Genomic DNA, 27,889 nt, shown 5'->3' on the forward strand with positions numbered 1-27,889 from the left:
TCCACTATTGTTCACAGGACGTTTGGCTCGGAGGCTTCTCTGCTATGTGGAGTAGCATGTATGGTGATCTGTGGCACCTCTGCCGAAAGAGCACAGTGCTGGTGCCCGCACAAGTGTTCCGGAGCACACCTCTCACCGTGCATTGCTCAACACGGAGCTCCGCAGCTCACCACCCCCACGTGTTCACATGTTGAGGCAACGACATCGTTAGTTACGATTGCAGCGGGCACAGGACTATCGGGATACGACCGTCGATCAATGGAAAAGTGTCGGCTCTTCGGGTGAACCACATTTTTGCTACACTAGGTCGATGGTCGTCATCGAGGTGAACGACGGCTTCAGACGTGCAGCGACCCACTGACACTGGCTGGTGGGAGCAGTATTATGGTGTGGGAGGCATTCTCCTGCACTTGCGTGGCACCTGTGGTAGTAACCGGAGACACATTGACAGTTACATACTGCCTGCATCCCTTCATGGTTCAAATGGCTCTGAGCACTATGGGACTTCTGAGGTCATCAGTCCCCTAGAACTTAGAACTACTTAAACCTAACTAACCTAAGGACATCACACACATCCATGTCCGAGGCAGGATTCGAACCTGCGACCGTAGCAGCAGCTCGTTTCCGGACTGAAGGGCCTATAACAGCTCTGCCACCGCGGCTGGCTGTGCGGCGAAAAGTAATATGGATGGAGCAGGGGTAGCACACTTGTGTAGTCTGCACAGTTGTGTCTTATGTCAAGGTAGCGTAGTTTATGCACCTTCCTGCTAAACGAAAGACCCGGCTTACAACCCCAGCGTTGGCAGAAATTTTCATTTGTGGCCTATGAATTTTTTCATTGGTCAAATGCGGCAGAGCTCAAGATTTCTTCTTTCTCAACATTGCCTCTTGAGAGCCACTGTTTGTATGGGTGCTCAGAAAGTAACTGTGCGGTTACTATGTATACTATGTTGGGAATGACATCCACGAGTGACTATACAAGGCTCAACCCGCCTATTTTTATTGGGAATCCCTTTCCGTTCATCTGATTATGATATGCTTGTCATGTATGAAGTTATTTCAATGTTTAAATCTCGAATCAAGCATGGGTGATTGCGGTACACTACATGCTATTCCCCGAAGAAAAAAGTCTGTTGGCGTAAACTCCGAGGAGCGAGGCTGCCATAGGTTCTTTGAGATGAAAATTTCGCCAAAAAACTCTTCCATAAGACGCATAGTGTGTTGTAAGCTGTGTTAGCAGTAGCGTCATCTTGTTCAAACACTGAGTAGTTGGTTTCGTCTTCCCTCAGATGGGCGATACAATCCTTGATCATTAACCAAAAACGTTTACTGTTCACCGTTTCGTGAAACAATACACGTCAGACGATGAGCCGTATGATATCGCTAACCAGGTCCCATTGTAAAACTGCATCTTCCACAAGAGTAGCGAAACCTTACTTAGCTTCCGAGAGCTAGTATTCAGTATGACAACAGCACTCTATTATCTGATGGCATCGGACGTTACAAAGGATTCTAAGTATCGTAGGTTTTGATATTCAACACCTGTAGCAGGTGCCTGCGAATATCTGCCCCTAAATTTCAACATAAGTTACTCTTGGCCTGCTTTGAATCCAATGGGTACTTCTCTCTCTGACTGCTTCATTTTTTCCCCAACCCGCCACAAACCTCTATCTTTTTAAAAGTTATTATTTTTGCTCCTTCTCACAATGGAATTTACAGAACGCAGATTTCTCCCAGCTGCCCATGCAGTGACCACGCAAGGCGTCCCACATCTGTCCCGCACTGCAGCTGCTTCCCAGTGTGTACCTGGCTGCATTCTGTCCTTTTCAGCGAAAAAAAGTTTTGCGAACCACTTGCTATTCTCGCCGTGCAGTTCTCGACTTCCCACAGCCAGCCAGCAGACCCAGCTTACACAGAAACGTTACACACGTCAGTCACAGCATAGACTTGCAATAACGAAGAACTTATTAGATTCACAATCGCTGGCATTTGTTTCAGTTACATGTACACTTTCACTTATCGCTCGAAAATTGAATTGAATTTGTAGTCTAATTTGATGAATTGGTTATTAATTAGATTACAGAGCAGTTATGCGAGACACTGTTCCATAACACTGCCCCTAAATGTATTGGCCATATACATGCCATTTGGGTATACTGAGTGCATCCAAAATAGGACAGCGTACGCAAGTCTGGCCTTCTTCAATTTCTCGCGGTCGTAAGTAGGCTTCTTAAATTTCCCATCATTCTAAAATTTGGATAAGTGAGGTATTTCCATCATCTTGGATATTTCAGTAGTTGCCCTGTCTTGGATTTTTATAATTTCCTGCCTTGCCATCTTCGATTCCACTATCTTGGAATGCGATGTCATATACAAATAAGGGGAGCAAACTCTGTGACAGGTTTTGTCCCAGAGTGCTCATTGCATCTCTACTCAAGAATCTATCTTATTCTGAATGCAAGACTTTACTTTATTCGCAGTTAGTGTAACGTGTACCTTATATATCTTTACATCATTAAATAGTTAATATCTTTAGTAATTAGCCTTGGAATAATTTCATTTTTTAATTGTAGCTAGGGAAAATTTTCCTAACGTTCTTCAAAATATTATTTGTTAAATAAGGAACAACCCTTTGCCTTCCTAAGCCACTGACAGATGGCAACTATACCTCACAAACACAGATAAAATTATTTGTGACTTATGGCTAAATATCATTACAAATGAAACATAAACTTGTTTCTGTGTTTGTTGCTGCAGTCAGAACAGATGAAAATAGAACAGAATTTACAATTTTAGCCTATTACTTATATAAATGAAACTTAATATAAGAGAGGCGTAAAAGGAAATTAAGTTTGACCGTTTAAAACTAAGGTATCATCTTGTCTCACATATTTTTCTAAATCTCACAGACTTTTTAAATGATATCTTCCAATATTTAGGGTTACTTTGGATGAGTCTGAAGATCTTATATGAATGAAATTCAAGATATGCCTTGTGAGAGCTGAACTCAACAGAAATAAAACTAAGACAGATTTCACTATAATCTCCTATAAACCTCAAAGGCATTGAAAGTGAATAACTAGTTCTTACTGGGCAAAACAGGGAAAGGAACACGCCAGAGTGGTATAGAAAACTGTTTTGATTGTTCACATAGGCACTGTGCTGAGTGTGTTTTATTGATATAATTTTGTTTTCATTTTATTTGTTGTTATGCAGATTCATAGGACTGATAAAAATTACGCAATAAGAACATCGTTAATTGAAATTTGTCTAAAAATTAAGTTTTTAAGCCATCAGTAGAAAGTTTTCTTTTTTGCTTCATGATTTAGATATGTGTCTATTGTATACAAGCGACTGCCATTGCTGAAGAAACTTAGAACTATACTATTCTCCTGCACTTATCTCATTTACTTTTGTACATTTATATTTATTGAAAACAGACTCTGTTGACTCTATACATTTACACTACTTTTCTTTCTGCAGCTCTGGGATTCAAGCCACCTTTAGGAGGTACGTATTGTCCACATAACCAGACTTTTTGTTATTGTTGCGGATATGTTCTCAATTGTGCAACAGTGTCTTTACAGCAGTATTTATTATGTGAGATGCGATATCAGAATCCAGTTTCAATGAGCATGCCATGTAATCAACTGACATCAAATGGTTCAAATGGCTCTGAGGTCATCAGTCCCTTAGACTTAGAACTACTTAAACTTAACTAACCTAAGGATATCACACATATCCATGCCCGAGGCAGGATTCGAATCTGCGACCGTAGCAGTCGCGCGGTTCCAGAGTAAAGCGCCTAGAACCGCTCGGCCACCGAGGCCGGCTCAACTGACATCAAAAGTTTTTATGTATGTGTACTGAATCAGTACTTCAGAGTGTCTTGGTCCATCGTTTTGGCCTTCTCCCTGAGGTCTCATTCCAGAACAGTACGCACCCAGTACGTTGGACATGATGATTGTACAAGAATTATGCTGTAATAAATAATACAAAAGAACTGTTAACATAATGACAACTGCTATTCTTATAAAATTTTCGTTACAAAATGGACAGAATTACCATAGACTCTGAAAGGAAGCAAGATGTCGGCAATTATTAAATTAAATCTTTAATGCTTGTTCTAGGATTTTATTGGGAAACAGTCACAGATGCGACTGTTGGGCTGAATGTTAGTTTGATACTCTTTGAAAGGAGATGAAAAGAGACATTTCTCCCTTCTGTGGGAGAGTTGTTGGATTCCTTGACAGAGTAATCCCCCGCCCCACTGTGTCCCAGCATTGCCAGCTGTTGAACCCAGCAAGGTGGCGCAGTGGATGGCACACTGGACCCGCATTCGGGAGGACGACGGTTCAATCCCGCGTCCGGCCATCCTGATTTAGGTTTCCTGTGATTTTCCTAAATCACTCCAGGCAAATCCGAGGATGGTTCCTTTAAAAGGGTACAGCCGACTTCCTTCCCTAATCCGATGAGACCGATGACCTCGCCGTCTGGTCTCTTCCACTAAACAATCCAACCCAGCTATTGATATTACTTTCTACATAAGACGCAGTTGAGAATTCGCAGGCAACATTTTACGTAAGGCTTTTCTGTGACTGTTGCTAGTCTCTATTGAAACTACAAGTTTCCAGTGCACAGTCACAGTATGTTTTACATTATTTCCACTCTGTGTGGGCCGCCCACTTAGAGTTTCCCACTGGAGTTTCGAGTCCTCCCTCAGCCATGGGTATGTGTGTTGTTATTAACATAGTTTAAGTAGTGTGTAAGTCTAGAGACCTCACCAGTTTGGTCCCATAGGAATTCACACACACACACACACACACACACACACACACACACACATAGCGAGAGAGAGAGACAGAGAGAGAAACACTATGATGTATGAAATCATGATTTGTAAAGCAGTCAAGTAAAAGAGGAAAGGTACAATGAATGATTTTAAATGGAACAGTAGGAATTGCAGCTGACTAAAGGTTGGACTGGTAAGGGATGAGACACCACTCTGAAACTCCTTCAACCTAACAGCTTAGAGTGTAATCTGGACAGTTCATCGAATTTCAGAAATGGCTGGAACTTTCTACGGAGAAAACGCCACCCACAAAGCGCAACGTCCAGTACGGTGACAAGTGACAAGCCACTCACCTTCCCATTCACACCTGACCTTCTGGCTCAACGGTGAGTTCACAGGTTCCAAGGGAATGATGCTTTCTTCAACTGCCACTCCCTACAAGCCTGCTTCACCTCTATATGTACCTGCTGGTTTCCAGCCCAGGTACCTGGCAGAACACCACCACCTATCCACAATGTGGCCGCAAGAGAAATGCAGTTCGTATATTTTACGTAACCTTTTCACCTACATGGTTATTTTGCCTGTAGAGCACTAAGGGTATTGGATCAGTTTACAAACATGTTTCCTTTGTATCATCTCATACGATACAGGGTCTTCCAAATATCCTATAGCTCAGCATGACGGATTGTGAAAGCATCTGGTAGGCAGACTCTGAGGACACAATCAGAGAAAACCATTGAGCACCCAAGGGATCCTCTCTGTCTAGATACATTTCAATAAACAATCTTAAAATTCATGTGTTCAGGTAAGACGTTAGTAAATATACCTAAAAATTACAATCTTTAAAATCAGTCAAATTTAAAATAAGTAATGGCTTCTAAACATAATATGGTGGAGAATTACTCCATCTGTGGTGAAAGGCTTAGTATTCGCCACAACCACTTTTAAAATACAGCTCTTTGTTCGGTTCCCAAATGGTCCCACTGCTCACAGACGATTATTGAAAAGCCACTCTGTGAGTGGGAGAGAATCAGTATGGTATGCTGGCAATTAGATTTTACAAGACATTTTGTACGCTTGTAGCACAGTGAGTAGCTTTTCTGTTTTATTTTTAATTACAACGTGATCCATTACAATATTTGTAATATTCCATGTATGTATTGTGTGTGTGTGTGTGTGTGTGTGTGTGTGTGTGTGTGTGTGTGTGTGTATGTATGTGTAGTGTGATCTTTGTGTTGTATGATGATGACAGGGGAAAGGAGAGGGTGAAACCCAGTGCTGGCACATGGCCTTCTCCTCATGATTGACACAAAGGGGGCCACCAGGCTAAACATCCCCATCCAGCAGACAAACCACCATCAACAGTGTTGCATGCCCCCACTTCGTGAGACACTGCAGAGAGCTCTGGTATTCAAACGAGAACACTGGCGTAGAGCCTGGTGACCAGGAGCTTTACTCCACCACCTCTCCTCCCCTCGCCGCCCAAATACCGGCAGTAAAAACTTTTTCCGCCACCAGAATCCCAACTGCCTTACCATCAGGTCAAGCGCCACTGCACAGGATTGCATTAGCGACCTCAGCCGTGGAGATGGGTAACGGCGAGCAGCTGCCGTCAGATTAGAAGTGGTGGCTGGCAAGCTTCGGTGAAGAGGCTCTAAATGCACCTGTTGCCAGTCTAATGCCCACCCAGTGGACCTCCAAATATGATGGTCTGGAAGGTCTGATCATCAATCCATCATGAAGCTGGGACCAGACAAACGCTCTTTAAAACTGGATCAGGCCTGCTCGATCTTCTTCCCAAACTCTGTGTGCTGCACGCTTTAAAATTTCAAGGGCTTTGATGGATCGAGGGCAAAAGTTCCTCAGATGTGGCAGGCACGTGAACGCCTGATGGAAATGGATGCCCATGTACCTCACCGACGCCTTCAAATGTAAAATGATGTCCCTCAGTTTCAGTTCTGGAAGACGGAAAGGATGACGGGAACTGTTAAAAAGCAAGACATGCAGTTTATTTTTTGACAATTACTTGAATCCAGGTCTGTGTGCCCATCTCTCTAGTCTCTTAGCAATCATCTGCAGTTGGTGCGTACTTGCTGCAATTGTGAAAGATGTATTGAAAATTGAAAAACTCTCCGCAACTAAAGCGCCCGAACAGTCCATTGAGGTATTGTTAGTTATAGCCATCAGAAACCACGTCACAGTTGAAACATCTCCTTGAGGGATATAGTTTTCTTCCATAAAAGTATTCGATAAAACTTTACTAACTAGATACCTAAACTAATGTGGGGAGAAGAAACATGTAAGAACATGAAGACGTTCCTGTACGTCTTTTCTGTATAAACATGGGACAACCTGTAGCACTGTCTGGTATCAGAAGACAACGAAACACAGCTTCAGTACAGGTTTTATGATGAACTTTGATTGCAAATGTCAATGGAAATTCAAATATATTCAGTAGTCAACGCTCTCTTTCCTGTCGTTTGAATATCAGACACACTTTATATTGGCAGAAGTAAGCAAGAATGCCAGTTAAAAAGGCCAACAATCTTCTAAATCGCCATATTTTCTTTTTCGTTGATCAATGTCCCTACAGGTTTTCCAGTGGCCGCAACGGTTCCCCCTCCTGTGCCAAATTTTCGTCCCAGAGCAGCAGTTGCACCCCCCCCCGTCCTCAGTTGCTCTTTCCGTATATTCCAGTCTCTGTCTTGCCCTACGATTTTCATACTCTGTAACTCCTTCAAGCTTCATAAAAGTTATTCCTTGATTCTTATCACATGAGCCATCATCACGCCTCTTCTTTTTGTAAATGTTTTCCATATAATCTTTTCCGCTCCCCATTCCGTATCTTATCAGTCCTCCTAATTTTCAACATCCTTCCATAGCACCACGCCCAAAACGCTTTGACTCTCTTCTTTCTGGGATTTCCTCGTCTGACATTCGGTTCCACACAAAGCTGCAGTCCACACACACATTTTCAGAAATATCTTTCTCAAAACAAGGAACATTTTTTTGATAACAATAGACTTTATCACAAATCACGTTTCTTCCGCACCTCACTGTTTTCGCCTTTCTTCGATTTACTCTCAGTCCATTTTCTGTGCTCTGTAGACTGTTCATTGTATTCAGGATGTTCTGCAAATATTCCTTGCTGTCACTGACATGAACAATGTCATCTGCGAATCTTATCCCTGGTGATCTTTCACTCTGTGGTTTAACCCCACTCCTGGACCGACCTGTCACTGCTTCAGCGATGTACACGTTGAACAAAATGTTCAAATGTCTGTGAATTCCCAAGGGACCAAACTGCTGAGGTCTGGGGTCCCTAGACTTACACATTACTTAAACTAACTTATGCTGAGAACAACACACACACAGGACTCGAACCTCCGGCGGGAGGAGCCGCGCAATCCGTGACACAGCGCCTCAAACCACGCGGCCACTCCGCGCGGCCACATTCAACAGTAAGAATGAAAGATTTCATCGCTGTCTTTTACCTTTCTTAATACGAGCACTTCGTCATTTGTCTTCAGTACTAATTGTTACTTTATGATACACATATGTATATTTCACGTCTTTCAGTAATGCTCACCGTTATTTTCTCAGAATTTCGATAATCCTTCACCATTCGACATTCCCTAACGTTTCTCCTCGGGTCTACAAATCCCATAAAAGAGCCTTAATTTTTCTTAAGTGTTGCCTCTTCAGAACTGCCTTTACCTTTTCTAAAGCAAAACCATCGGCCACCTCCACGACTATTTTTGCATCCTATGCTATTTGTTTCTGAAACTTGAATTGAGCTACTGTAATGATTGTGCAATAAGTCTCGCATTTGTTTCCCTTTACTGCCTTTGGAATTGTACCGATGATATTTTCTAAAGTCTCCACCACAACATGAAAAGTCGTTTTGTTGCGTTTAATCCCAGCGCGTTTAGGAATTGCAAAACTTGAGTATCTATTTCTTTTACCTTACTCAAGCGCAAGTCCTCCATATCTGTGTCAGACTCTGACTGTAATAATGAACTCCTTATTGACGTCTGTTTCTTCTTCCAGCTCGTCACTGATAGCTCTTTTCCCTCCTAAAGCCATTAAACACCGTCTTTCCACTTATCCTCTCTCTCCTCTGCGTAACATCGTAACTCTTTGTGCACTATTAATGTTGACACTCCTCCATTTTATTCAACGGATGTGATTTTGATTTTTCTGTATGTTGAATTTATCTTTTCCGACGATCATTTCTTTTTCGATTTATTCACAATTTTCGTGCAGCTTTCTTGACATGGTTTCCCTGTGCTTAGTTCCTAAGGACATATTACTTTATTCCTGTCTTTTCCCGAGTATTTTCCTACTTCTTTCATTCGAATATCAGTTTAAATATTTCTTCAAATGGTTCAAATGGCTCTGAGCACTATGGGACTTAACTTCTGAGCTCATCAGTCCCCTAGAACTTAGAACTACTTAAACCTAACTAACCTAAGGACATCACACACATCCATGTCTGAAACAGGATTCGAACCTTCGACCGTAGCAGAAGCGCGGTTCCGGACTGAAGGGCCTGGAACCGCTCGGCCACAGCGACCGGCAAATTATTTGGCCATCAGCAAAGGTTACAGTATGTAAATGTGTATTTCTAGAAATTAATTTTATTCCTGGACTAATTTATCATTCGACTGTCTAACGGTATTGTGAGTACGACATATATGTTAAATAAAGTGGGTGAGAGACGGCACTCTCGTCGTACATCTCTGTTAATTTCTATCGGTGCTGTTCTCTCTCTCTGCACGCATAAATTAAAATTCTGTTATTCAGTTAATAAATTTTTGGCACGTGTAATATTGTCCCCTTGGTATATTTACTGTCTCCATAAGTGGTCCACTTGCCTGGAATCCTAGTGCTGAACCCCTATTACTTCTGTTATAGGGGGCAGATGCTATTGACGGTATTGTCACATACACAAATGACATCCTAGTAGCAGTTCTTGCAGACTTCAGGGCGAGACTTGAGGAAAAAGTGAATGATGTGCTTGTCCAGATGCAGCATTGGTGCAAGAGCAAGAAACTAACTACAGCCGTTCATAAAACCACATACATACTTCCTCAGAGAAGACTTTCTGTTACCAGAAATCCTTCCCTGGTGCTTGACGTAATACCTGTCATAGATATTTAGCCACACTTCTAGACGAGAAAAGGAACTTCCTACAACACGTAAAATCTGTTCCTCAGAAAGCAGTCAAAATCATGCATGAGATTGCCCATGCTGGTACTACTGACCAAAAATTACCTTTGCACGTAGTGCGACCATATTACGAAGCTGTCGTCAACGCTACTGTGGGCTTTGCTGCCGGCGCCTTGGCGCATCGCCTTAGACTAGGCAGCTACAAAACAATACTGTGGCGTACTTCTGAGGCTCGCCGCTTTCTGTAGAGGGTTTAGTTGTGATCTTCGAGCTACATGACGTGTATGTCGTGGTACGTTACAGGGCACCGCTGTGTTGGTCGGGACGTGAGCAATATGATCGTGTGTACGAGATCACAAGGACGTATCATCCTGATAAAAGACATTTAGGACCCTGGAATTGAATGGCAGTCTGAATGGGACCCTAGGAGCACTACGAGACGTGTTTACAGCGTATCCCCAAGCACCTGGAACAGGCTCAAACTGCGCGACGTTGCACCTATTAACAGGTCACTGTCCATATCCAACACATCATTGTCGAACAGGATGTGGTAACGCACCAATCTGTGAGTGAGGTGACGAAGGTTCGGCTAATCATGTCGTTCTGAGATGCCCCTTTTTCAGGTAGAAAGAGAGTCAGCAAACAATTTGACTGCGATCTGCAAACAATCGTAGGTGACCAGCACTTGTGAACTAAAGTCAATATGATAGCACATCAGATATCTAAAAGGCAACTGCTTAATTTTCGGTATAAGATCAAGAGGACCTTCTGAGTATCAAAATTATGTGAACCAGTCAAAGAAGCGTTTCCTTAATTATAGGTAATGATAGGCACATATCGATTTAATTAACAGAGACATACACTCCTGGAAATGGAAAAAAGAACACATTGACACCGGTGTGTCAGACCCACCATACTTGCTCCGGACACTGCGAGAGGGCTGTACAAGCAATGATCACACGCACGGCACAGCGGACACACCAGGAACCGCGGTGTTGGCCGTCGAATGGCGCTAGCTGCGCAGCATTTGTGCACCGCCGCCGTCAGTGTCAGCCAGTTTGCCGTGGCATACGGAGCTCCATCGCAGTCTTTAACACTGGTAGCATGCCGCAACAGCGTGGACGTGAACCGTATGTGCAGTTGACGGACTTTGAGCGAGGGCGTGGGCATGCGGGAGGCCGGGTGGACGTACCGCCGAATTGCTCAACACGTGGGGCGTGAGGTCTCCACAGTACATCGATGTTGTCGCCAGTGGTCGGCGGAAGGTGCACGTGCCCGTCGACCTGGGACCGGACCGCAGCGACGCACGGATGCACGCCAAGACCGTAGGATCCTACGCAGTGCCGTAGGGGACCGCACCGCCACTTCCCAGCAAATCAGGGACACTGTTGCTCCTGGGGTATCGGCGAGGACCATTCGCAACCGTCTCCATGAAGCTGGGCTACGGTCCCGCACACCGTTAGGCCGTCGTCCGCTCACGCCCCAACATCGTGCAGCCCGCCTCCAGTGGTGTCGCGACAGGCGTGAATGGAGGGACGAATGGAGACGTGTCGTCTTCAGCGATGAGAGTCGCTTCTGCCTTGGTGCCAATGATGATCGTATGCGTGTTTGGCGCCGTGCAGGTGAGCGCCACAATCAGGACTGCATACGACCGAGGCACACAGGGCCAACACCCGACATGATGGTGTGGGGAGCGATCTCCTACACTGGTGATCGTCGAGGGGACACTGAATAGTGCACGGTACATCCAAACCGTCATCGAACCCATCGTTCTACCATTCCTAGACCGGCAAGGGAACTTGCTGTTCCAACAGGACAATGCACGTCCGCATGTATCCCGTGCCACCCAACGTGCTCTAGAAGGTGTAAGTCAACTACCCTGGCCAGCAAGATCTCCGGATCTGTCCCTCATTGAGCATGTTTGGGACTGGATGAAGCGTCGTCTCACGCGGTCTGCACGTCCAGCACGAACGCTGGTCCAACTGAGGCGCCAGGTGGAAATGGCATGGCAAGCCGTTCCACAGGACTACATCCAGCATCTCTACGATCGTCTCCATGGGAGAATAGCAGCCTGCATTGCTGCGAAAGGTGGATATACACTGTACTAGTGCCGACATTGTGCATGCTCTGTTGCCTGTGTCTATGTGCCTGTGGTTCTGTCAGTGTGATCATGTGATGTATCTGACCCAGGAATGTGTCAATAAAGTTTCCCCTTCCTGGGACAATGAATTCACGGTGTTCTTATTTCAATTTCCAGGAGTGTATATATATGAACAAATAGGAAAAAATAAAAATAAAATAAAAACGAAACGAAAGAATTCTACAGTCAACCACATCGGTATGCACAGATTCGAGGGTTGCCGAGCCAAATAAGTGCCAGTGTGGGTGATGTAGAATACTGTAGCAACAATATGTTTGGAAGTACGTGTAGTAGTTAATCGGTAAACCTCGAGTTGTTCTGAGTCTGCCAGTAATATATCTAATAATGTAAGATGAAAGTTATTCACCTGGAACTTCAGTTAATTCCCTTTATTTTATGTTATTTTTTAAATTGATTCTTATTTTTCAACTGTTTTGTTTTATTTAATACTACCAGTCGTTGCTGTTAACATAGATAACATAAAACATTTAAAGTCACCATGATTAATGAATATGTACGACCTGTTTAGCGTTTCCAGATAACAGGTCTGAAATTCGTAGTAAAATATTGAACCAAATAGAACTTAATTTTTCCAGTCTTCTATTAGTCCATCTCCTCCTCGTTCCTCTTATCTCCTCTACCCCCGCCCTCTCTCCCCCTCTCTTTCCCTCTATCTCCTTCACCCTCAACCCTCTGTCTGCTCCTGCTACTCCTGTCCCAGTTTATCTGTTCTCCCCCCTCTCTGTTCATTTGCTAGTCCTTCCTGTCCATCCGCTCCTTCACTCTGTGTCCATGTCCACCTCCCTCCATTTATCCCCTCCTTCACTTCTCTTTGTCCATCTCCTCCTGTCCGGTTTCTCTGTCAACCATCCCTCACTCTGTCCATCTTCTCCTCCCTTCTCCATGTCGAACTCCTCCAACTCTTCTTTCACTGTTCATCTCCTCCTCCCTCCGTTCTCTCTCCATTTCCTCCTCTTTCCTTATCCTGTCTATATCCTCCTCCCCCCTCTCGCTGTTCTGTTCATTTGCTGCTCCATATACTCTTTCTCCTCCTCTTTCCTTTCTCTGTCTATTTCCTCCTCTTCCCTACTTCTATCCATCTTCTTCCATTCCCCTGACCATTGTCTCCCCCCCTCTCTCTGTCTGTCTCTTCCTCTCCCCTGTCCAGGTACATCTCTTCCTCTTTCCTTTCTCCATCTCCTCATCCCCTACTCTTTCTCCATTCCCTCCTCTTATCATTCTATGTCGTTTCCCTCGTTTTTGTCCATCTCCTCACACACTCTCTGTCTGCCAGTCTTCTCCTGGTCCACTATCACACCCACCCCAGCAGGATGCTGCTGGCTCACACTGCCACAGTATTTATTATGCAGAGACTAACTAATAAGTGTATCACATTTGATAGCCATAGTTGCAGGGTTTTAGGACAAACTTTCCACCAATGGCTTTGCTTGCGTGCATGCAAGTCAAATATGTTTCACGTATATTTAAAATTTTGCACGTGTATTTGCAGACATATTTCACTTATATCTCTAGTGAAATTCGCCCTGCACTTTCATTTTCTCACGGCTCAATGTTTGTGACGTCGTGTCTTCTGAACTGACGGGAAAAAAGTGGCAGCAGCACAAAATAATTAATTTAGAGATATGAATCTTGGGAATAAATTTCTTTAGATGAAATATTTAAATGATTAACATTGCAGTATCACAGATTGATATAGGTGCGAGGAAAGCAATTGGAAATGTGAAACGCTGAAACGCTGGCATACAAATCAACCGGTGTAAGCCCCCAGAATGTCGAATCTAAGCATGCAGACGTGCATGTATTGTATTGTACAGATTCTCGATGTCAGTTTGTGGGATGGAATTCCATGTCTGTTGCAGTTGGTCAGTCAATGCGGGGAAAGTTCATGCTTTTTGTGGATGACGCTGGAGTGCTTGTGCAATGATGTCCCATATGTGTTCGATTGGGGACAGATCTGGCGATCAAGAAGGCTAAGGAAACATGCTGACACTCTATAGAACATGTACGTGGGCGAGCGGTATCCTGTTGGAAAACACCCCCTGGTGAGCTGTTTATGAATGGCCACACAACAGTTCGAATCACGAGACTGACATGCAGTTTTGCAGTCAAGGTACTCGGGATAACCACGAGAGTGCTCCTGCAGTCATAAGAAATCGCACCACAGACCGTCGCTCCAGGTGTAGATCCAGAATGTCTATCACACACACAAGTTGGGTGCTGGTCCTCAACTGGCCTTTTTCTTGTCATCTTAAAGGCATTCTTGACTAACAACTACTCACCACGTCCAATATCAAAGGTAGGTAACACTCACGACCGTCACGGCGTGTATTTAAAGGAAGCTCGATTTGAAGACTCATAGTAACGCAATTTGAGCCACTCTAATGCGACTTGCTCGAGATCCGATTGGTTGGCTAATTTTGGGGACGGGACGAAACAGCGAGGTCATTTGTCTCATCGGGTTAAGGAAGGATGGGAAGGAAGTTGGCCATGCTCTTTCAAAGGAACCATCCCAGCATTTTCCTGTAGCGATTTAGGGAAATCATTGAAAACATAAATCATGATGGCCGGACGCGCATTTGAACCCTCATCCTCCCGAATGTGAGTCCAGTATGCTAACCAATCCAGCACCACACTCCGTCCGTAATCCAAATAGACGTCATCGTTCAGCTGTCTAAACGCGTCTACAAACTTTCGTTTATGTCGCACAACTGCTTCTTGGTGGTGCGGTTTTTTTTTTTTTTTTTTTTCGTTAGTGTATTTCTGTAGATACATTCGGTGACATATGTGTATACTGTCTGCGAAATGTTTTGCGAGTAGAGTCAAATGTTCAAATGTGTGTGAAATCTTATGGGACTTAACTGTTAAGGTCATCAGTCCCTAAGCTTACACACTACTTAATCTAAATTATCCTAAGGACAAACACACACACCCATGCCAGAGGGAGGACTCGAACCTCCGCCAGGACCAGCCGCACGCTCCTTGACTGCAGCGCCTTAGACCGCTCGGCTAATCCTGCGCGGCAAGTAGAGTCAACAGGATAGAAATAATAAATTAAAACGTCACGAATGATGCGACAGTTTATCACGCATCTTTGTTTTGGCGTCATATCTCCTCAACGGCGTGCCCTAAATTAAACATTTCCGTGGATACATTCAACAGCGTGCGTGTTTATTATTTGAGAAATGTGTTGCGAACAGCGTTAGTAGTATAGAAGAACTTAGGTTAAAATTCATGATTAATGCGGCAGTTTTTCAGCGTGAACTGGGAAAACGTAGTAAGTAATAAACTTTCTGCTTTCATCATTTTGTGACGGTTGTCAGCGACAAAAGGTTTTGGAAAAGGTTTGACATTATGTGTGAAGTTTCTTGGAAGTCGTTAATTGCTCTTTCTGAAATGTGAATAAAGACTGGATATTCGTTCGTCATGGGCTACACACCTTTTTCACCTGTACCTATTTGACAGGTAGGTGTTTCTCATCCCTACATCGATTATCTCCAGACAGAAAGTTATATGTGTGCAAAGTTTGGTTCAAACGGTTCAGATGGCTCTGAGCACTATGGGACTTAACATCTATGGTCATGTCCACTAGAACTTAGAACTACTTAAACCTAACTAACCTAAGGACAACATACAACAGCCAGTCATCACGAGGCAGAGAAAATCCCTGACCCCGCCGTGCAAAGTTTGGTTGAAGTCAGTCCAGTATTTTTAGACGGTATGTTGAACATAGATACATATGTACATCCGTTTTTATAATACGAACGGATTCCTGTCTTTCCATGAACTTTTTGGTACTTTCTCCTGTCGTCCACCAATTGAATTATTTCCTTTGTTATCCAAAATTTCATCGTAGCTACCCTCCTTGTACCTATGTCTGTCTGTGCAACATCTGAGATGGCCATTTTTAGAGATGACCACTCCTCTTTAACTGAACTGCGTATTGTCATGTTGTTTATCGCAGTACTCGCACCCTTAGCGAACTCCAGACGCGTCCCATCACTCCTGAGTATATCAGTATCCCACTTCCTTCCATTTAGACTCTTCCGAACGATTCTCCTAAAGCTCTGTCGACTCTTCATCGTTACTGCATTATGATATGAGTCTATATCTGCTCCTGGGTACGACTTACAATTCAATATCTGATTTGGGAACCTCTGTCCGACCACAATGTAATGCACCTGGAGTATTCCCATATATCCAGGTGTACCTCCTCCTCTTGTGAATGTTGAAATGAGTATTCGCTGTCACCATCTGAAATTTATTGGAGGTCTCAATTAGTTTGTGTCCTCTCTTATTCTTACTACCTATCCTATATTTTCCGGTAAACCTTTCTCGTATTTCTTCCCCTGCAACCAGATTCCAATCCCCCACGTTTATTAGATTTTAATCTCCCTTTACATACTAAATTACTCGTTCAATATCCTTAAAATTAACTTCCCCTATGTACTCATTTTTCAATTCCGACGTCGGTATATATGTATAAACTATCGTTGTCGACATTGGTTTACAGACGAAACAGATGAGAGCAACCATATCACTGTTCACAGTAGCTCAATTGCTCCTCAACTTTCCTATTTATACCTAATCCTTCTCCTGTCATACCATTTTCTCCTGCTATTGATATTACCACATATTCGCCTAACCATAAATCCTTACCTTCTTTCCGTTTCACGTATGTGGCTCCCTCTACATCTACTATTGAGCTTTTGCAACTGCCTTTTCATATTTTCACCTTCAGAGTTCTTACATTCCTCTCCTCAGCTTGTAGAATGTTACTCGCTCGTTCATTGGTCCTATTTTTTCCTTAGGCTGGCCTACCCCTTGTCAGTCCCCTCCAAGAGATCCGAACAGGGGACTAGGCGCCAATGGAGAGATCATGATGACAGTTTTATAAGAGGGTTGGAGCTAAAATAGTGTCAACTAATTATTTTCAACCGATACAAAAGAGTCACATGTTTGCTCCTGTTTCTGTCCTTCAAAGTAGTCACCAGCGTTGTGTAGAACCCCTTGCCAGCGATGTGGAAGGCGTAGTATACCGTTAGCAGAGTCTGTTCTGTTGATGGTGCGAATGGAGCGGTCTGCTGCCCGTCGAATCTCTGGAACAGTTCTGAAGCGAATGCCAGGAAGTGGTTCCTTCATCTTTGGAACCAAATCAAAGTCACAAGGACTTAAGTCCGGGGAGTATGGTGGACGGTACAGTACTTCCCAGTCCCATCGACCAAACAGAGCAACCACAGCTTGCGCTGTATGCGTCCGCCCATTGTCGTGCAAAATGATGGGTGACTTGTTCAGAAAGTGTCGCCGCTTCTTTCACAAAGCTTTAGAATTCAATTAGTATCCTGGTCTCTCATTCCTATTACTTAACCTACATTTTCCCGTAAATCTCTCTTGCATTCCTACAGTTCCTCTTGTTTCTCAGTCACCCTTAATTATTAGATTTAGAACGCCTTTATACACTGAATTACCTATTTAGTATTCTCATTTACTCTTTCTATCTCTTCGTCTTCTGCATGTGATGTTCACTGGGTATCGATCCTATTGATGTTCAATGGGTATCGATCCTGTTGGGAAACTCCTACCACTGATAAAAACAGAATCTGAAATTGGTGCTAAGGCTGGGACTTGAACCCAAATCTCCAGCTTATTGTGCAGATCTGTTTCTCACTTCAACTGTTCAATTTTGGCTACTCCAACTGCAACTTTAACCATAGTTCATTCCCCTCCCTGACACACTCTCCCCATCTTAATTTTCCCTTTCTTAAATCGTGAGTATTGCTGAGGCTCTCCGATATTGGAATAGAGCCCCAGCTTTGTACATAATGGAGAAATCCTGCCCTTACCTCATGCATGAGACGCGGGTTCAAGCCCCAGCTGTGGCACAAATTTTCATTGCCTCAGCCTCTGTCCTTATCGAAGACAAAGTATTGAGCTGTTCACAGTAGCTCACTCTCTGCCTACACTATTTTATGCTACTGTTAATATTACCCTTCATTCGCCTGACCAGAAGACCTTTTCCTGTCTCCATCTCACGTCATTGACCCCACTATGTCTAAACTGACTCCTTGCATTTGTAGTTTTCGGCTTTCCAGCTTCTCTACCACATTCAGATCGCTGACAATCCACGCTACGAACTCCTACACTGTTAAGATTTCGTTGGTTATTTACTCACGTTTTCAATCTCACCTCCCCCTTGCCAGTTGCTTCTCAGTTTCAAAGTTTGGGAAAATATCATCCTCACAGTTCCAAAGAATGCGAGAGCTGACAAGCGCAGGAATTATCGCACAATCAACATAATAGCTAATGCATCTACGCTGTTGTAAAGAATAATATACAGAAGAACGGAAAAGAAAAGTGAGGATGAGGTAGATGACAATCAGTGTGGCTTTAGGAAATGTAAAGGTGTAAGCTGGCTGATATGCCTTAAGGTCTTTAGGAAATTTAAAGGTGTAAGCTGGCTGATGTGCCTTAAGGTCTTTATGAAAGAGGATAACGTAGCTTACGCGCCATTGGATAATGTATCATAACTGTTATCTCAAGCTCAGGCTGGTAAACAGGCATACCACATAGATATAAATTTTGGTCCTGTGTCAAATTAATTAAAATGCCACTATGATGTTACAAGAATACACAAATTAATATACATAACAAGTTTGGGATTTATCCTAAAATGATAAGACAACCTCTCCCGTTCTCATTTTACATTTTAATTTATCAAAGCTTTCAAGGTTCACGTCATAAATACAAAGGAGGTTTAATTACTTGCAACTCCCAACAAATTAATTACCATGTAGACATTGAATATGTAATTATTAAAACTTTATCTCTATATATGAAAATTTTATGAGAAATGAAACAATTAAACCTTTATCAATGATAGTTACATCTATGTTATCGTAGCTGAGCAGTGGGCTAAGTTGGTGGAGAATGAACTTTATCTTTTAAACTAATCAAAACTCTCATGTACTCAATGGAGGGTATGTTAGTAATTAACTATTGAATTTCTATATTCAAAGCATATGCAGGTTGGAGTGAGCAAATATCGACTCAACATTTTATCTCGCCTAAAGCGTGTTGGAACATTACAAATTGGGAACTGTGGCAGCGTTGTCTCTGTGCTGAATCTGAAACGCTAATTCCTTACTCTGGCCTTGACTGAATTCAATCAGTCTTAACTTCCCTCCACTCCGTACAACGTTAAATGTTCCCTAGTCGAAATTAATGGCAGTTTCACACTCGCTATGGGATGGAGCGACATGCACAAATCTCAGCCCCCACAAATTCCCGCAGGAATATGCACTGCCGCTTTACGTTTGTCGCCACAATACGTGAAGCATACCTCCCTCACTTTGCAAACGTAAATTTTGAGTCTCAACATCTTCGCTAATTTTACCACACGCATGTATTTTACCTGCCACTCTCTGTGTGTTAATTCTCAAAATTGTTTTATATGATGTTGCGGTCCCCACCATGGTTCTACGTCACACAGTATCACTTCAGCCAACTGCTTCCTCGTTATGTGTGAATTCTTACTTTTCTTGCTCGGGTCACTGCTAGCCTCATTGATGTAGTATCACCATTTACCCACAGTCACGGCTGCGTTTATTCTAAACGGTATTATATTCTGCTCACCTTATTTCTTTTTGCATTGCAGTTGGGCCTTCTTTTGTTAATGTTAATTGGGGTTTCTCATTGCCATTAGCCACATGCGCTGGTCTCCAAGATGCGTTCACTTTATCTAATTTACACATGCCCCTGTCGTTATAAGGGTAGACATTGTTTTGTTATTCAGTACATGAGATTGCTTCCTGTTGACAATATAGAGTTATTTTCTGGAGATTTTATTCTGTATTGTACGTATGAAGCTTACGTAACGTCCGAAAAATGTAGACTCCTCACATATGCCATCCCTTCCGACTTGATTTTGTGCTGCTGCGAGCAATGGTTGGGGCATTGGTCATTGCAGTGCAAAATCGTAACCTCAATTAATTTTTCATTGTTCAGCTACTGGTCTACCTTATTCTAGATGATCTTGTCTTAATATCCTGAAATTTTAATTTAAAATCAGGCTTTTACATGGTATTTTTTCTAGACAATTACTGTTTTACTTGACAATCTTTTATAACAGTTTTGTTGAATTCGGTCCTATAATATTTCGTTTTTCTTACAATTAAATTATGTCGAAATGTTTTGTTCACCCTTTATTGTCCTCTGTTAATAATAATTCCAGGCATGCCATAGTTATCAAACACTCATTATGTTGATTATGGTAGAGGATTTGAAGTTAAGGAAATGTTTTGTTTCTGTTATCTATAGTCTCAACACTTATACCTCTTATTTTATTTAAACTGTTACCATATTTAAATAATTAATGATTTTCCACAGTGCCAACTTTACATTTCTTTTTCTTATTTATCTTTGCAAACACGTTTCCTGTCTCTACTATACTCAAATATTTTTTGACATGTTTAAATTAAATGAACAGACTTCATACATGAAATACAAAAATAAAAAATATGATGATTTAGATTAAATAAAGGAACTTTACACATGAAATACATAATATAAACATAGGGTACATTTTCCGATTACATTTAGGCCTACAATTTACAAGTGGAATTACAAAAATACAATTAATTACAAAATACAATTGTGCAGCGGTACAGATTTAATTTATTTACTGGTATTTTAATTCTTTTGTTCGAATGAGTGTCTTTTTCCCTCCTTTTAGAATATTACCATGACTTTGCCACATGCATCACTTTTTTCATTACTGCTTCACTTAATTTTGGGCTGAGTTTCTACTCAACTCTAGTGTTGATCAGTGGTCGCTGATATTGATATCATAGACTCTGCTGTTGCTGAAGATTGACATCTACAGTTCTGAGTGTTTGATTACAACTGCTATTACATAGTCAATTCATCCAAGGCACTGTAATAAGGTAATGACGTAGGTGTACTTGTCCCTCTTTCATGTAGTTGCCATCGAGAATGTTGAGTGTAACTCCTTGACTATAGTTGCAGGTTGACGTATGAAATCCCCCATATGCACACTGCTAGAAGGTTTGACCACCTTTATTTGTTGAATAAATTAATTGTTAAGGTTTGTTGAATATTACTTGTAGTTGATTTGCGAAATTTCATACTGGTTTTAAGGAAAAAAGGAATCTTCTGTCTTCTGCCGTCATATTGGGACCCTCTCTTGTCTTCCTTTCTTGGTGTATTTTCACGTCTTCTTTCTTGGAACTTGCGCTTCTCGGGCATAGGGATAGGGTTTTTTGTTCAGAGAAAATTAATTGAAAGGTTTACCAGTTATGTTTCTTATGAGATATGAAGTTAGACTAGATCACAGAAGGGATAAATCTGCCTTCAGATATACACTTGTCCATTAGATAATTAAGAGAAATATTGTGTGTTTATTTTTCCCAGGGGCTCGTGATGATAATGTGGGCTTAGTTTGTTTCTTGTCGTTATTGTTGTCGCTAATGGGGTTTGCTTGCTGTCTTTGCACGTGTGCACCCTAGGTGTCCTAATTGCTGTCTTTCCCCAATCCTTTTGGCAAATGGGGTGAGGCATATTCTTTAACATCCACCTGGCTCGTTATGCATCTTAATGAAAGGCATGAGTCAGTGAATTCTTTCCCTTGGTCACTGGTTTGTTGTTAACACCATGTTGCCCAATCGTTTACTCTCACTCAGACCCATAGCTTCCCATTGACTGTGTGTTTTTAATATCAGCTTGGCTGCTCCTTCCTTACCCAGACGCTGGTAATGAAGTGGCTCTGCATCTTCTTCACCTCTTGACCGCTAATTACAGTTTAATTTTACAATATAGTTAACACCAATTAATTACATATATAATACAACATGAACTTTACATCGAATAATTATATAGACTTTTACATAGATTTGAATCAATGAACATGTACATGAATAACACAATAAATATTTAAATGATGGATATTTAAATAAGATTTTCTTAGTTACTTTACTAAAATTTATCATTTATATGTCTTTACATTATTTTATTTTGGCTTTATGGTTCCTTCATTTCATGTACAAGTATGAATTGTGATATGTAGATTAGTTTGTTGCTTAGTCATGCTATTACTTTCCTTTTATTAATCTTTTCTGATCTACTTTACCAATTCAATTGATTAGTATTATGGGGCTTAATTTTGAATCATTACTTGTTTGTAGTTCTTCTTGTTGGCATCTGGATTTCTGGTGCAACCTGTAACATATCTTTATTTGTTCTATATCACCTATGAACTATTTGTTTGTATTCTCACAGCTAATTGCCTTATGATCTGTGTAAAATTATTTTCCAATGTGCCTGTAGATTAGCACGCTATTCTTAAGCAAATAGTGCTGTGGAATGTCAACCAATTCCTTTCTTTCGATTATGTTTGACTTTTATCACTTCAGGATCTTCATTCTTTGTATATGTCATAGTCATTATTGTCACTATTAAATAACTGCTCTGATATTGTGATTAACTCATTTCCACTATCTATAACTGTGTTGACGCCAATACCCTTTACTATTACACACAATATCGGACTTACCTCCGAAATGCTCTCTTCTTTGTCTTCCTCCATGAATACGTCCTCAATTACTCCATAGTTTAATCGATGTATTTGTGTTTGTTCAGTAGTTTGGGGAGAAGTACTTTCCTTTTGCAAATTGTGTAACTATATTCTTGCTCCTTTTAGATCAGCTTCTACCTTAGCCAATCTAGATCTTAAAACATCATATTGACACCTTGCTATCTCTTTTAACTTTTGTCTCCTCATCACACAGCCATGTGATCGTATTTAATTAGGACTTTAAAACGTGACAACTATTTTTTAAATGTTATAGTACCTCACGTTTAGACTCTACATTAGGTGTGTTGGTTTTCGCACCCTTATTCAACAATTAGTTTTCATCTTTGTTATCTGCCACTGAAGGTTGCAAATTCACATCTTCAGCTATGGCGTTATTTATTGCGATGCTATTTTCTGTATCTAGCTTGATGATTACATACTCTCGGTAATATTGCCGTACTATGTCCTCATATGTGCCACAATTATGCACCCCTGACTCTGATTTATCGGACTTTCAGATACTTCATTGTTTGGTTCGTTTTTTGGCCTAGACGATATATTTGCCCTATCATTGGCCTATGATCTACCTGTTCTTCCCTATTCTGTTCGATTCACTGGATCCATAATGCTTCCGACTCTTTCTGCTTTTCTTCCAAAGTGTTATGCATGGATTTTAACAAATCTTGCAGCGTATCAAACTTTTGATTAGGTGGACTTGTTCGTACACTCCTTTTTTATTTCTGACCTACACTAGCTGTATTTTGTGGGTTATTCTTATCATCTTGATCAATTGTACTGTGACTAATTACATTAGTATGTGTGTTATCCTGTTGAGAATCGTCTTTCGTCTGTGCAGAATCAAACATCTGCGCCAAATACATTAATGCTTTCTCAATATTACTTGGTTCATGATTAGGTAAAGCTAGGAGTTCGTCCTCTTCGTCCATTTCTGTTCAATCTATCTTGTCTCAACACTGAAGTGTCGGTCCTGATACTTTTTATGATCCTTCTCTCATTCCTATTTCCAATTTCGATTCCTGTCCATCACATTTTAACCTGTTTATCGCTGCTGTTACTTCGCTACTCCTTTCTGCAAGAAGTGTATTATCTACTTGAACCTCTGCAATACCTGACGTCTGTCATTCTACATGCTTCCCTGGGTTTGGTGGACGTATCTACTTGAACCCCTGCAATACCTGACGTCTGTCATTCTACATGCTTCCCTGGGTTTGGTGGACGTAATTCAACCTCCCTCTGTGGTTCATTTCTCCTGTAATTACCTACGTATTTGGCTGTGGTTGCGTTCTTGCACCATCTCCACATCTACTTTCTCTCCATTGACCTGGCGATCGCTGATTAAAATCATTCTGTCGGTTTTCCCGAAGTCTCCAATTGCCATTCCTATTCTCGTCCATATACGTCCTGTTCGAATTATTATTATTATTATTATTATTATTATTAAAACCATACCCATTACGTTGTGGTCCCGTATTTCCACTACTCCTACTTATTTAAGTATTTCCATTTCGTCTGGAATTCAATCCCATTACCGATCTACGCTTGTTACCATTACTAGTCTCTTTATTGCTTGTCCTTTAAAAGTTATTCTGTCCTGACTCACGACGTCTTGGAGCGTCATTATCATACATGAACTCAACCTCTCGCAAAACACCTTCAAAGGTTTCAAAATTATCGCCCTCACGTCCTATCAGTGCTTGTTGACATTTAATTGGTAATTTAGTTTTGCATATCTGTATCAATTCTCCATCGCTATATGGGCTGTCTAAACATTGATTTCTTTTCGCCATATTCTCAAAGCAGTTCTCTCTTGCGAGTTTTCAAATGAGACATTTTGCAATAGGCCGTATTTTATTCTCTTTTGCGCCACAGCTGACCAACATCTAGCTATAAAGGCGCTCGAAACGAATCATACGAATTGCAAGTTTCTACTGTTTTCAGTTTGGTTTCGACTATACTTCCTTCCATGTGTGCACAAATGAAATCTCGTTTATGTTTCACAGGCCAATGTGCTGGTATTCCTACTTTGAACTGATCAATAAATGTGCGAGGATGTAGACCATCTTCCTTATACTGCAGGTTATTGCGCGCTGTATGAAAGTGGTTACCATCATAATGTCTTGCTTCGCTTTGTGACATCATACCTTCTGTGTTTTGAAAACTCGAATTCTGTTCTATGTTTGCATAATATTTACGCAAACATGTGTAATTGGGCTCATTCAGTGACAATTGTGCCGCAGAATCACTTGCAGGTTTCATTGCGCAATATGCGTGCATAACACCCACTACCGGCTCTGTATCTTGTCTTGTAAGCAATAATGGCTCGTGAGACACTGTACTGTAACCCATTGGTATTCGTCCTACATGTTGTGGTGTTGCGTAATGTGTCGCTATTGCTTGGTCTGCGTATGTCACGCTTTGTGCTTGATGTACGTAACCTTGCTGCAACCCTCATTCTCAACTGACCTGCTATTCTCTCTACAGCAAGTGGTCGCAAACCACATTGTTCCCTACTGTTACCGTATTCTTCTGGGATATGTTGTTTTGGACTAATTTCCCGATCTCTGTTTGCGTTTTCGGACTGACATTCACATATGCCTTTCTGTCACTTCATCTGTACATTCGCATTCTCGTTCTGTCGTATTATCGGCGGCTGTTGAATTTGCCGTATTCACAGTATTATCTACCAACATTAAGGAAGATTCTGTCGTCGTTTTCGACTCCCCACTAACGCTTTCCACGTCTCCTCGACTTTCTTTTGAATGCAAAACTTCCTTTCTGGGCTGTCGAAATTGATGTACGTTTTTCTCTTGTATCTTTAAAATACGAGCATCGAATTTCCTAATTGCAGCTTTCGCTGTTGTTTTGTGAGACATCGTTTTAGCAATGATATGAGCCGCTTTCGTCGACGCTCTGATGGCAAAGTTTAACTTTTTTGACACTTTGTTGTGTATCTTCATGTAACATATTCATGTCTACTGGGACAGTGCCAATGTCTGTTCTCATTTGTGTTTGCCCTGTAACAAGCGTTTGAAGCGTAATTTGTGCTTCTTGAGCTTCAGTTCGGATTCGGTCTAACTGACCTTGAATATTATCACTGGTTTTTTCTATTTATTTGTTAGCTTCTCTCAGCCTCAGTGCTTTGCGCCCTTCTAACTCTTTTTGCCTTGAGTTATGCCCCCTTCTAAATGCCCTGTTAATTCTTTTTGTCCTTGGGTTACGCGCCCTTCTAAACGATTTTCGGATTCTTTAGATTATTGTAACAAACGATTGTCTGATTCCTGAGATTTTTGTAATAACCGCTGCAACATACCACATATGTTGGCGTTTTCCACTCCTGCATCATTTTCGCCCGTTGCCATTTGATGTAACCATTCCCTCTCTCGTTTTTCGTGAACCGTTTCCTTCTCTTCTGAACACAGTGTAGGTGCACTAACACTCGTTCTTCCATGTGGTTGCAAACGTGTCTGATTCAATATGTTCACGTTCGGTTCCACAAAGTGTAAATTACTGTCAACGGATTCTACATTTGAATAATGTCTAATGCTGTCCTCTTGTCCATTTATTTGACCATATTGAACACCATGTGTTACATTTTCAGTCTCATTCGGTATTACTGCGTCCTCTGTTTCGTGTTTTTCTCGCTGATCTGGCTGTTGCGTGTCCAACTCGATCCTATCAAGGTCTGCCATGACTTCTCTCTACCTTGACCTACTGTTTTCTGTCATTTTTGATCGTTCCTCTTAGCGTTGCTGTTGGTGGGTTTTTCGAACCTGACCACGCGTTAACATCTGATTATACGACTTGACTCTACCCCAAAATATGATTCACACAGTCCTATATTCAATATGTTCCCTCGTCTTTCCTTTAGGCTTTTTTCTTGCTGGTTTTGAGACAGAACTCAACACAACCGAATACAACAATGTATTGCTCCAGCAATTGAAACATACACAAATACACATCTATCTACACTTATTTAATTAACTTTTTTACTACTACACACTTGAGTCACATTTAAATGAAAACTATTTTTCTCCATTTTGAGTTAGCTTTTTGTTTATCCTCGATAAACCATCAGAATGCTGTTAATTCAAAATCCTGTATTTTATATCTCAGCCGAATGCTGTTTATTCAGTATCCTGGCAGAGTAAGCCATTTGTAAAGTGGCTGAAATCTCTTACAGTTTTATGCAAGTGGATAACGTATTTTACACGCCAATGGATAATGTATCTTGCGATGTGGAGGTAAAATAACAAAGAAGTGCGGTTTCAGCGTTTTCCCACGAAATGCTGCATAAACAAATGTTGGTTAAAAATGTTATTGCAAATTTTGGCTCTCACGGGGATGATTTCTACACTTGGTGCATTAGTACACTTCCACACCCGCGCATTTGTTATAGATTTTGAATTAATTATTCACTCAGATATAAGTACAGTTTATGCTAGGGAACGAGAATTGGGCGACTATTATACAAAAATCAGTTTTTCACGACACAGTTCAATCACTACTTATTGGCGTTGTCCTTTTCTTTCACACAATGAAATTAGCACTGGTGAGACGGTTTACAGCTATTCTTTAATAATAATTTGACTCCGAGCCCCCAATAGCAGTAATGTGGGCTGCTATAATCGAAAGTTATTCAATCACTTCGAACAGAACCACAAGTCCCACTGTCGTCTTTGTTCTAACAGTTTTGGCGCGAAATCACAGTTCGCCACATGTTCACTTACGACGTGTGCACCTCGTAAATCGCACTCACACAAATAATCGTAGCACCTCAAGTTCACCAAATATATTCCTGAGCACTTGCACTATTAAACAATACTCTTTGTCGAAAAAAATCTGCGCGAAAAAGGATTCTCAAACGACCACATGGGCCACCCTCAAGTGGGGCTTGCTCACCACCCACCCTCCAATACGACTGACCAACTGTAACACCTACAGCGCCTATCGGTGTTGAAAAAACAAAAATATCTCCCAAATTAGCTCCCACGTCCTTAAAATATCAATTCACAAAATGACCCAAGTCCCTTCACAAGTAGTAGTTACGAAAAACAAATATAAAACAAATAGAGGGAAATATCTAGCATAGAAAGCAAAAGAAAAGAAAAGGAAAATTAAATTATAAATTTTAGAAACATGGGAAGGGGGAGAAACAGAA

General features: G+C 41.5%; 1 protein-coding gene across 2 annotated transcripts in view; it reads left to right on the plus strand.

Annotated features, from left to right (window-relative positions):
* LOC126108732 (uncharacterized) overlaps nt 1-27,889 on the plus strand; it is a 101,937-nt gene that overhangs the window by 69,818 nt on the left and 4,230 nt on the right. For both annotated transcript variants that reach the window (XM_049914068.1, XM_049914067.1), the window contains one exon: nt 3,484-3,510. In XM_049914068.1, coding sequence (XP_049770025.1) covers nt 3,484-3,510 — 27 coding nt within the window. The remainder of the gene's footprint in view (nt 1-3,483; nt 3,511-27,889) is intronic.

This window comes from Schistocerca cancellata, chromosome 11 (assembly GCF_023864275.1).
Source record: "Schistocerca cancellata isolate TAMUIC-IGC-003103 chromosome 11, iqSchCanc2.1, whole genome shotgun sequence".
Classification (NCBI taxonomy): Eukaryota; Metazoa; Arthropoda; class Insecta; order Orthoptera; family Acrididae; genus Schistocerca; species Schistocerca cancellata.